Raw genomic sequence first — 11,044 nt, 5'->3', positions numbered from 1 at the left:
TGTATGTGCACGCCTACACTCCCAGGAGGAGACTGGAGAAGGGACTGCAGTGTGGCCATTTCCCCTGGGTGGTAATTTCTCACCTTCCCTCTCTCTGTTTCTCTCTCTCCCTAGTAAGATCACACACCTTTGGCAAAAACCTAAATTAATTAATTAATTAAATACTAATGGGAAAAGGAAGTCTCTTAAAATTCAGAGTGATCGCATTTTAGAATTCTCAGTACTTCCTTTCTTTCTTTTTTTTTTTTTTTTTGAGAGGTTTTCACTATAGGGCGCGTGCGCTCACCAGACAGACAGAGAGAGACAGAGACAGAAAGCGAGAAATCCCCCCCCCCCAGAGGGGATGATCACGCCGCAATCCCTTCTCCTCCATTCTCCTCTTGGGATCTTGGGCACGCACGCACACGCGCCTGGTGTGAGTTTTAAGCCACCGGGTCTAGGACGTGAACCACAGTCAACTACGTGGGAGTCCAGTGACATAGCCATTACGCTAACTGCTGGTTCCCTTTTTTTTTTTCTTTTTTTTTTTTTTTTGAGAGGTTTATTCATAGAGCGCGTGCTCCTCGCAAGAAAGACAGAGAGACAAAAAGCGAGAAATCAACCCCGGGCGGGCCCGGCCAAACCACAATCCCTTCTCCTCCATTCTCCTCTCAGGATCTTGGGCATGCACGCACACATGCCCGGTATGAGTTTAAGCCACTGGGTCCAAGACTCAAACTGCAGTCGACTACATGGGAGTCCACCGACATAGCCATTACAACTGCTGGTCCACATCTTTAAGCACCCACAGGTGCTTAAAGGTGCACCTACCTGGCCTATCAACAGGCCACCTCACCACCTCTCCCAGTACCCCTATTCCTTTTGTAAAAGGCTAGGGAAGCTATTTCCCGCACCAAAACTAATCTCCAAAATCATGAGCACCCTTCTTGATCATTTTTACACTAGCGCCCCGATCCTCTCCCCACAGAACAAAGGCCGGATGCACTCCCCTCAGGAATTCTGCTGAGATTCCGCTTTGTATGTATAAACATCCCACACACACACCCAGCACACACACACACACACACACCCACACACACACACACCCACACACACACACACCCACACACACACACACCCACACACACACACACCCACACACACACACACCCACACACACACACACCCACACACACACACACACACACACACGCAGCGCGAGGCAGTGCTGCAGGACCACCTCCAGGCCAGGCCAGGCCAGGGCTTGGCCATCCCAGCTCTAACTCTAGTGCTGTGCCTACTGGTGGTACTTTGGCTACTCCGTGCCTCAGTTCCTTCTTATGGAAAATGAATGCCCTAACAGTGTCCACACCAGCACCTGAGGGTCAGGCTCCTGGGAGGACACGGAGTCCCAGCCTTCTGAGGTATTCTGGCGGGCATGTTTGGTCATCATCTCCCTTGCTGGACCCTACCCGCCACTCCTGCGGGTAGACTCAGGCTTGCCTTTGCATCCAGGCCTGAGCTGCTCACACCGCGATCACAGTCCGGCCTGGGCTCCGGGCTCATGTGCAGCCCTCTCCGGCCTTCAGCTCCAGGCTCTGTCTCCAGCTTCTGCTCCCTGGCCAATGGTCGTGCAGGGCGTGGCAACAGCAGCAAGGCCCACTGGATCCGTCCTTCCGCCTTCAGGTTTGGCAGGGTCTTCAAGGTTGACTGGCACATGGTTGTGGCCAACGGAGCCGGAAGCTGGGCCCAGCAGGACAGGACCCGGGCTGCCCTGGCTTGTGTCTTCTCTGACCCGGTCACCACCCCTGAGATGAGTCCCAGTGGCCACGCCACTTTGGCTTGCGCGCTGTCCCACCCCACAGTGCATGGATTTTAGAGCTGGGCTCCAGGGAACCTTCCTACAGCCTGCGGGCCTCCTGGGAGAACCTCTGGGCCCTTGACCCTTGACTGAGGATCTCAGTCTCTGCGCCCGAGGACCCCCATGGTTCCCCAGAGGTGCATCTGGAGGTCCAGAGCGCTGTTACTGCGTGGGCCGGTATCAGCTGACACCGCACAGGGCGCCTGGGTCTGGGGGTTCGTTTTGTTTGGTTTTTAAATGAGAGACACACAGGGTTTGTGTTTGTGTGTTTTAGAGTGAGAGACTTTTGCTATAGGGTGCATGGGCTCACCCCCTGTAGACGGAAAGCAAGAGAAAGTGAGAAATAACCTCCTAGGAGGGATGGCTATGCCACAATCCCTTGTCCTCCATTCTCCTCTGAGGATTTTGGGCACACAGGCACACATTTCTGGGGAGTTTCAAGCCACCAGATCCTGGAACTCCAAAGGCAGTCAGCCACGTGGGAGTGGGAGTCCAGCCATTTCACTCCGCCACCTGCTGGCCCCCAGAGGGGACATTTGACAGGGTCTCAGCATATTGGGTCCTCTGCCCCAGCCTGTGGCCTGTTGAGGTCGGCCCCTGATCCGAGCCCAGTCGGCCTCCCATGCAGCCCCAGCCCAAAGGCTGCTTCCCCCTTGCTCTAGCAAGGCTGGGCTGGGCTGTGAGAGGAGATGCTTTGGCTCCTTCCAGGGGAGGGGGGGGGTCAGACTTCAGGGCCAGGTGAGGTGGCAAGCCTCTTGGGAGGGTGCAAAGGGGCAGGGAACATAAAAGCCAAGGCACAGTACTTTATTATTGTGAGATATTGCATTAGTGTGATTATGCATTGGTTTTATTATTACAGTTATATGATTAAGATATTAAAGAGGACTATGGAAAAGTTCTTCCCCTCTTCCATGTACTCAGAAACCCAGGGGGCTAACCTTGACCCATCTCAAATCCTTTTTTTTTTTTTTTTTTTAAGTTGATACAAGGCTGGTGAGCTCTCAGGAGAGACAGAGAGAAAACAAGAAAGTCCCAGCCCACACCCCCTGCAGGCATGGAGTGGATGAGCATGCCATAATCCCTTCTCCATTCTTTTGGGATTCTGGACACACACATGCCTGACATGCTTTTTAAGCTTCTGGGTCTGGGAATTGAACCAGTAGATAGGTAGGTTATGTGAGAACCAGGCATCTTAACCACCATGCAAACCTGCTGGCCCCACTGTATTTCATTCTTTAAGAATTATGTTATTTAAATAAACTTTATTTTAATTTGACCAGAGAGGGGCAGAGCAAGAGAGGGAGAAAGTGAGAAAGCCAGTCACCATGTCCGGAACTCGAACCACGGTTGGCCCATGTGGGAGTCCAGTGCCCTTAATCAACACGCCACCTGCTGGCCTCATGTCTCTCCTTCTTTAGAGCCACAGATCTGGTACTCTCCCTTTTGTTCACGTGTAAGACTTTGGATGTTAGACATGCTTTACACAAAATTCATGGGTAAACGACTTTTTAGGGAAAAAAATATTGTAATTTGATGACATTTACTTGAGATGTAGTGTTTTATTTTGTTTATTCATTTACTTCTTCCAGTGGGGGGGGCACATAGCCAACAAAGTCCTCACGCCATGTCCCACCCAGCCTCAGCCAGCCCGGACCACAGACCCACAGGTGTGCAAGTCCTGAATGCAGAGGGAAGTCCCGGGACATGACCTTGGGACTTTCTATGTGGGACCTGCATCACATAGAGGGTTCTGCCACCGCTGCGCCTCCTGCTGGGCCCTCAAGCTATAACTCTGAAAGAAAATAAATACAGTGTTCAGGGAACTTTGAGGGCAGAAACATTTCTTAGAGGTAGTTTACAATCCCACCACTTCAGAAAGAGCAATGTTTTTCCTGAAAAAAAAAAAAAGTCATTTAAAAAGCATAACTCTAAAACTACCATGACTTTTCAGTTGGGGAAAGCAGGACCCCAGAAAGGGGCGAACCTTGGGGTGTGGCTACAGGGAGAAGGGGCCGAGTGCACTTAGGGTCTGTAGCTTCACCAGCAGGCTGACACTCCCCCTCCCTGAGGTCACAGAGAAGTTACTGGGTGGGCAAGGGCACATGTAGGAGGCAACATGATTCCAGCTGGTTCTGAGGCCCTGAAACTCTGCCAGGGAGAAGGGGGGTCCTCAGTCCTGCACAGAAAAGTCCTCTTACAAGCCCAGAAGGCCCTGAAGGAGGAGAATGCCGTGTGGTGGGACAGTGAGCTGGGCAGAACTTTCCTCCAGACCCCAACAGGCCAAGGCTTCCCTGACGCCTGCACCCAGCAAGCCTTTGCTTTTCACCGGCTTCCAGTTGAAGGGCTGTGGGTACACATGAGTGCACACGATCAGAGAAACACAACGTCTTCATGAACGACTTCCAGCACGCGGTGCAGCACAGGCGCCTCTCCGGCAGGTGACCTGGCTCCAGTTTAGGTAGGACACTGAGACGTGTGGATTTCTCAGAGAACCCACTGGGCCTCCCCCGACTCCGCAGTCACAGCAGAGATCACGGAATCACCTACAGGAAACCCGCACCCGTGGAGGCGTGGCCTAGTCCTCGTACCGAACCTCGGCCCGCAGCTCCTTGGTGACATAATTCACCAGCATCCCCAGCAGCTGCTGCTGCAGGGCCTCGCTGCCCATAATCAGCGCGGTCAGCTGCACGGCGTCTGTCCACTCCAGGTGCCTAATGATGGCAGTGGCTTCGTTAAAGAGCTTCTGCTGCTCGGCAGGCGGCAGCTCCATTAAGATCTGAGGGATTGGCTTGAACTGTCCACTTGTCATCCAGGCACCTAATAGACCCCCGACGGCCCCACCTAGAATGCAAGGAAGGGTTCAATTAGTGGGGCCTTGTTCACAGATGACGCTCTGGGTTCTCGCTGAGAGCCCGTCTGCTGTCATGATGAGTGGGCACATCAGCCAGGGAGGCAGGAGAGGCTCAACTCCCCCCTGCTCCCAGGCCTCACAGAGGGCAAAGGTTTATGTGGTCTTTGGCCCATTTGGCTCAGATAATTGACACCCAACCATGCCCTTCCCTTAGCGCTGCACTTACAGATGCAAATGATGCATTTACCTCATCTCACCTGGGCTATGCTGGTCAAAAGCCTCTCCAAGAATTTGGGAGAGGGCTCCTGCCCTTCCCATAAAAATCTCTCTCACCCCCAGGAGAGGGCTGGGAAGCGAATGCATTTCTGAGAACAACCAGGTCAGGGGGAGGCTGAGGTTCCTCCATCGGGCGGCTGATATGCTCCTTGCCCCCGGACTTGGGAAACTGCCGTGGACTCCATGGTGAAAGGACCCCAGGGACAGGTAAGGAGGGTCTCTCTCTTGGAGCAGTGTGTTACATAACATCCCCTCCAAGCTGAATGGTGATAAATCACAGATGGAATGTAGCATACCGTTTGTCTCTCTGCTGCTCAAGAAGGGCACAAACATTATATTTAAAATATAAATCTATTGCCAAAGTGAAGGCACATTATCTTGGGACTTTGAGATCTTGTATCGGGGCCAGCAGATGGCACAGTGGTTGCATCGCTGGACTCCACATGGTCAGTTTGAGTCCTGGACCTGGTGGCTTAGAAATCATGCCATGCTGGGGACTGACAGGTGGCATGGTGGTTAAAGGCACCGCATTCCCACATGGCTGACCAAGGTTCAAGTCCTGGACCTGGTGGCTTGCTTTCTTGCATTCCCTTTCTCTCTCTCTCTCTCTACCTTACTCTCTCTCTCTCTCTCTGGTTAAATTAAATAATAATAATAACAACAAACTAATTAAATAAACAAATAACTCTTAAGACATGAAGAAAGAAAAAGAAATTACACCAGGCACATATGCATGTGTGCTCAAGATCCCAGGAGGAGAATCGAGGAGAAGAATAGAGGAGACGGGATTGCAGCATGGCCATTACCCCCGCCCCCACCCCAAGGGAGGTAATTTCTCACTGTCTTTGTCTCTCTCTCTCCTGTGAGTGCATGTGCCCTATGGCAAAAACCTCTAAAAGTAAACATCTTGCATCAGTGGAAAGTTCTACCTAACCAGCCATCTACAAGATGCTGCAGGGGTAGGGAAGGTATTCTGGGGCAGGAGTCTTCAACTCAAGTGCCTTCAGGGGCAGGTGAGGGACTGAAAGGAGTGAGGAGGGCAGAGTGGGCCTGTGGTAACCGGGAGGTTGCTTCTCACTGCAAGGAGCAGCTGCCACATGGAATACCGAACTTGTATCTTTAAAATGTCTTAAATTTTTAGGGCAAGCCTGGTGGTTCAGGGAGCTAGATCCCACATGGCGAACTACACAGTTCAAATCCTGGCCTGGCGGCCTGGAAGACATGCCAGGTGTATGTGCATGCACGCTCGAGATCCCAACAGGAAGGAGAAAGAGGGACAAGACTGCAGCATGACCAGGCCCCATCGGGGATGCTTTCTCCCTCTTCCTCTCCCTCTCTCTGGTGAGCGCACGTGCCTTCTGGAAAAACTGACCAAAAAAAATTTTTTTAAATATCAACTATTGGGGATTTAAAAGAGGTGGATTGAAGATCTGCTTCTAGCTCTGACTTCAGCCCCACATGTGCAAGCTAACACAATGGAAGTCAAAGCCAAAAAAAATTATTAACAGGAAGGAATACAAAAGCACCACAAGAAAAAAGAGATTCCATAAAAATAGTGACTCTGGCTCTTCAAAGACATTCCCAAGGAAAGTTGTTAAGGAAGGTGGACCTAAAAATCACATCAAAGAACTTTATGACATTGTCACTCAATCCAAACAGATTTGGGAGATTTTAAGAAGGAAAGAGAAAAGAGAGTAAAGTTGATAAATGATTTACAGAAATTGATTGAAGGAAAAATTACAACTATTGCATTTGCGCACAATCCAACTCGGGTGATCCAGTGTTACATTCAGTACGGTGCTGAAGAACAGAGGAAACAGGCTTTCGAAGAATTGCGAGGTGATTTGGTCGAGTTAAGTAAAGCCAAATACTCCAGAAACATTGTCAAGAAATTTCTCATGTATGGATGTAAACCACCGAGTGCAGAGATAATCAGAAGTTTTAAAGGCCACATGCGGAAGATGCTGTGACACACAGAAGTATGCGGAACGCCTACAATGACAAAGCCGTCCTGGAAAGAGGAACGTGCTAACAGAGGAGCCCTATGGAAAAACACTCCAGCTTTACAAGACAGCAGCTCACCCAACTCTGGATAAAGTGTTAGAGGCAAAGCCTGAAAAATTAGATGAAGTGAAGCAAATTCTAACTCCAATGGCCCAGAAAGAAGCTGTGATTAAGCACTCACTGGTACGTAAAGTATTCTTGGACATTTTTACCTATGCACCCCCAAAACTCAGACCAGAACTGATTGAAACCATCCTGAAGCAGTGATGTACCTGGCACACACACACGATGGCGCCAGAGTGGCCATGCTCTGCCTGTGGCATGGTACACCCTAGGACAGGAAAGTAATTGTGGAAACAGCGAAGACTTATTTAGAAAAGGTAGTTAACGGCCAATACTCTCATTTGGTTTTACTGGCGGCATTCGACTGTATGGACGATGCTAAGCTTGTGAAATAATCATATCAGAAATGATCAGTTCTTTACCTCACATAGTAGTTGACAAATACGGAAGGAAGGTCCTGGTTATCTCCTAAGCCCCAGAGACCCTGCACACACAGTCTGAGAAATCATTGACGTTCTATAGGAAATGGAAATGCACACAGTAAGACACAGAAATCCACCGACGTGAGGTGTTAGAATCCATTTCTGCAGCTTTGTTAAGCTACCTGCAAGGACATGCCCAAGACATGGTGCTAGATAAGTCTTTCTGTGCGTTGGTGGCCAACGTGCTGGGATCTGCCACCGGGGACGTCCAGCCTGCCCTGCCATGGATGCCATCGCCAGCTTGGCAGCAGCAGAACTGCACCCCGGAGGCAGGGAAGGAGAGCTTCATGTTGCAGAACATCCTGCAGGACATCTAGTACTGAAGGGGTTAATAGAACAAGATAAAGAGATGGGAGAACATGGAGAGGAGGTTGTTTTGCAAAAACACTTGTAGAGCATGCGGGTATGAAGAACCTGAAGTCCTGGGCTTCATATAAATCGAGGTGCCAGTATACTTTCTAGCCTTCTCCAGAGTCCTGACCAGGAAATTGCCTGATTGCCTGATTCCCACATTGGAATAAAACAAAAATCCTAGCAAAGGAATAGAAACTCTGCTGGAAAAACTGACCGCATAGGTGGACGCAATGAAGAACAAGAAGGAGGGGCCAGCAGGTGACGTGGTGGTTAAGACGCTGGCCTTCTATATGACTGGCCATGGTTCAAGTCCCAGACCCAGTGGCTTGAATATCATGCCAGCTACATGTGTGTGCCTGTGTGCGTGCATACCCAAAATCCTGAGAGGAGAGGGGAGGAGAGGGGATTGTGATGTGGCCATCTCTCTTGCGGGGGTGATTTCTCACCTTCCCTCTATCTCCATCTCTTTCCTATGAGTGCGTGTGCTCTGTGGCAAAAACCTAACAAAAACAAAAACAAAACAAAAAAAAACAAGAAGGAATCGTTTTTTTCTTTTTTCTGTTCTTTTTTCTCAGAGCAAAATAGAAGGGCTGGGGTCTACTTTTCTGGAAATTTGGGTGCTCTGCATGTGTTTTTCTTGAATATGTTTAGATTCTTGTGTAAGAATCTATAAAGTTGTTTCTAAAAAAAAAAAAAAAAAAAAGCTGTGGACTGGGGGGCTTAGTGACTGACTTCCAAAGAACAGGATACAGAAAGGGAAATAGAGGAACTTGCAGAGAAAAGAAACAGAAAACGCAACCATGACCCAGTGGTCAAGGTCGGCATCAGCGGTGATGTCACGTGGAGGTCACGTGCCCACCAAAATGATGCACAAGTAGTGCATCCTCCGCTTCCGAGGTATTCTTTCCAAAGACCCAAAGACCCATAATCATAAGAACCAAACCGAAATGGAGAGATGTTCTATCAAATACCTGCCCGCTTTGTCTTAAAACTACCAAGGTCATGAACAAGCAAAATCTGAGAAACTGTCCCAGACCAGAGGAGACCAAGGCAACCGGCCGGTTAAATGGAACGTGGTAACTCAGACCAGATCTTGGAGAGGACAAGGCCATTAGTGCGGAAGCTGGTGAAATCCCATCGAGTCTAGAGAACAGTTCATAGTAATGTCAGTGTCGATGTCTCTGTTTTCATTTTTTAATTAAGAATTATTTTATTTAACTATATTAATTTCTTTACTTATTTTTTAATTTGACCAGAGACAGACGGAACAAGAGAAAAAGAGAGAGGGAAAGTGAGAAAGCAAGCCGCCAGATCTGGGACTTGAACCACAGTCTGCCATATGGGAGTCCAGCACCCTTAAGCATCACACCACCTGCCAGCTCCAATGTCTCAGTTTTGACAAATGTCCATGGTCCATGTTATCTGGGTCACTGCAATTAGGGGAGGGATATAGGGGAATTCTCTTTACTATCTTTGCAACTTCTCTACAAATCTACTATATTTCAAAATGAAGGGTTTTTTCCTAGAATTCAGACCCAGCCACCCTAGTACATGCACTGGTAGACACTGCTAGTCAACAGGGTGAAGCCACGTGGGAGGTCCGGGGTCAATTTTCGGACCATCCTAAAAGCACAGCCCAATGACATGCACCTACAATCCCAGCAGAGGCTGAGGCGGACGGTGTTGTAGTGAGATCCAGTCTAGAAGTAAATAAATACAGGGCCAGCAGATGGCATAATGGTTACATCGCTGGACTCCCATGTAGTCAAGCACGGTTTGAGTCCCAGACCTGGCGGTTTGAAATTCACATTGGGTGCGTGTGCATGTGTGCCCAAAATCCCAAGAGGAGAATGGAGGAGAAGGGATTGCAGTGTGGCCATCTCCCTGGGGGGTGATTTCTTGCTTTCTGTCTCTCTGTCACTCGGTCTCCCTAGCTAACCCATGCGCCCTACAGCAAAACTCTCTATAAAAAAATGTTTAAATAAAACTAAATGAATAAATAGGACCAGCAGTTAGCGTAATGGCTATGTCGCTGGACTCCCACGTAGCCGACTGTGGTTCGCATCCCGGACCCGGTGGCTTAAAACTCATGCTAGGTGCATGTGTGTGTATGCCCAAGATCCCAAGAGGAGAATGGAGGGGAAAGGATTGTGGCGTGGCCATCCCCCTTTGGGGGTGATTTCTCACTTTCTGTCTCTATGTCTCTGTCTGTCTGGCGAGCACACGTGCCCTATAGGGAAAATACCTCTAAAAAAAAAACTAAATGAATAAATAAAAATGCAGCCCGGGTGGAGAGAACAGCTTGCTGGCTGGATTCAGACACCAGGCAGCAAAGACCATGCTTCCTCAGGAAGCCAAGCTGGAGACTCCTGGAGTAGACACTACATCTGGCCCTGAGCCTGGGGCCAGCCTCTTGTCCCAGAGACTGGGTAGTGCCCCTGGATAAGATTCACCTCCTTTTTAAAGAAACGAGCCCTCTGTGGAGGGAAAATCACCTAATTTACCGGTTTGACTGAACTTTTCCCCGTGACTCCCATGAAATGCTTTGAGCCTACCAGGGTTGCTCCTATCAGCACTAACCCTTTATGAGAACATCAATATTTGATTTAGAGTCTCACTTAATGCAAAAAGTCGCCAGGAATATCGACTAGCAAATTGCTAGCTCTTGGAGGAAATTTCTTTGTTTTCTAGGTAAAATGATGCCCCCATGACAACCAGGGGCTGGAAGTAGGCGGTCCCCTGGGTTCTCTCTGTAGACATCCCATTCCCCTAACATCGTTCATGCAATCTGAACATATCTGTACTCTCCACATGGCGTCTGGGCACAGCTACATGATAAAATCACCCCCAGGAGCCTGCGCTGACCTCACGGTATGTGGGTGAGAACAAAAATGTAGACGATCATTGAGGAAGAGGGAACTGGCTCTTCTCCTCCCTTCCTAGTATCTTCTTTAATGACAAGGAGCTGACATCAGGATTCGCTGATTCGCAGCATTCAGAAAGGGAAATATGTAGAGGGGAGGTCTGGGGCTACCCACATGCCTATTTTTCTCCCCAGTGTGGCTTCAGTTTAATGAAACATCCTAGAATGTCAATCCCACTACCAAGGAAAGAACGGGGCAGGAGCCTTGCTGGTGAGCTGAGAGGCAGAAGCCAACTTCAGCAGAAGAGCGG

General features: G+C 49.3%; 1 protein-coding gene and 1 pseudogene across 2 annotated transcripts in view; one reads left to right on the top strand and one right to left on the bottom strand.

Moving 5' to 3' along the window:
• Positions 1-3,390: 3,390 nt before the first annotated feature.
• Positions 3,391-11,044, bottom strand: part of LOC102469438 (protein C19orf12 homolog) — a 17,756-nt gene continuing 10,102 nt past the window's right edge. The window contains exons 2-3 of one of the 2 annotated variants that reach the window (XM_006168002.3): positions 7,457-7,550; positions 3,391-4,681 (exon numbers count right to left, since the gene is read on the bottom strand). In XM_006168002.3, coding sequence (XP_006168064.1) covers positions 4,416-4,649 — 234 coding nt within the window. In that variant the 5' untranslated portion in view covers positions 4,650-4,681; positions 7,457-7,550 and the 3' untranslated portion in view covers positions 3,391-4,415. The remainder of the gene's footprint in view (positions 4,682-7,456; positions 7,551-11,044) is intronic. The other variant, XM_006168001.2, reaches the window with a different exon arrangement.
• LOC106733842 (pumilio homolog 3 pseudogene) lies at positions 6,308-8,160 on the top strand (annotated as a pseudogene).

This window comes from Tupaia chinensis, unplaced genomic scaffold (assembly GCF_000334495.1).
Source record: "Tupaia chinensis unplaced genomic scaffold, TupChi_1.0 Scaffold145396_1, whole genome shotgun sequence".
In the NCBI taxonomy this organism is placed as follows: domain Eukaryota; kingdom Metazoa; phylum Chordata; class Mammalia; order Scandentia; family Tupaiidae; genus Tupaia; species Tupaia belangeri.
The sequence above is the reverse complement of the archived record's forward strand: the minus strand, read 5'-3'. Positions and strand labels throughout refer to the sequence as shown.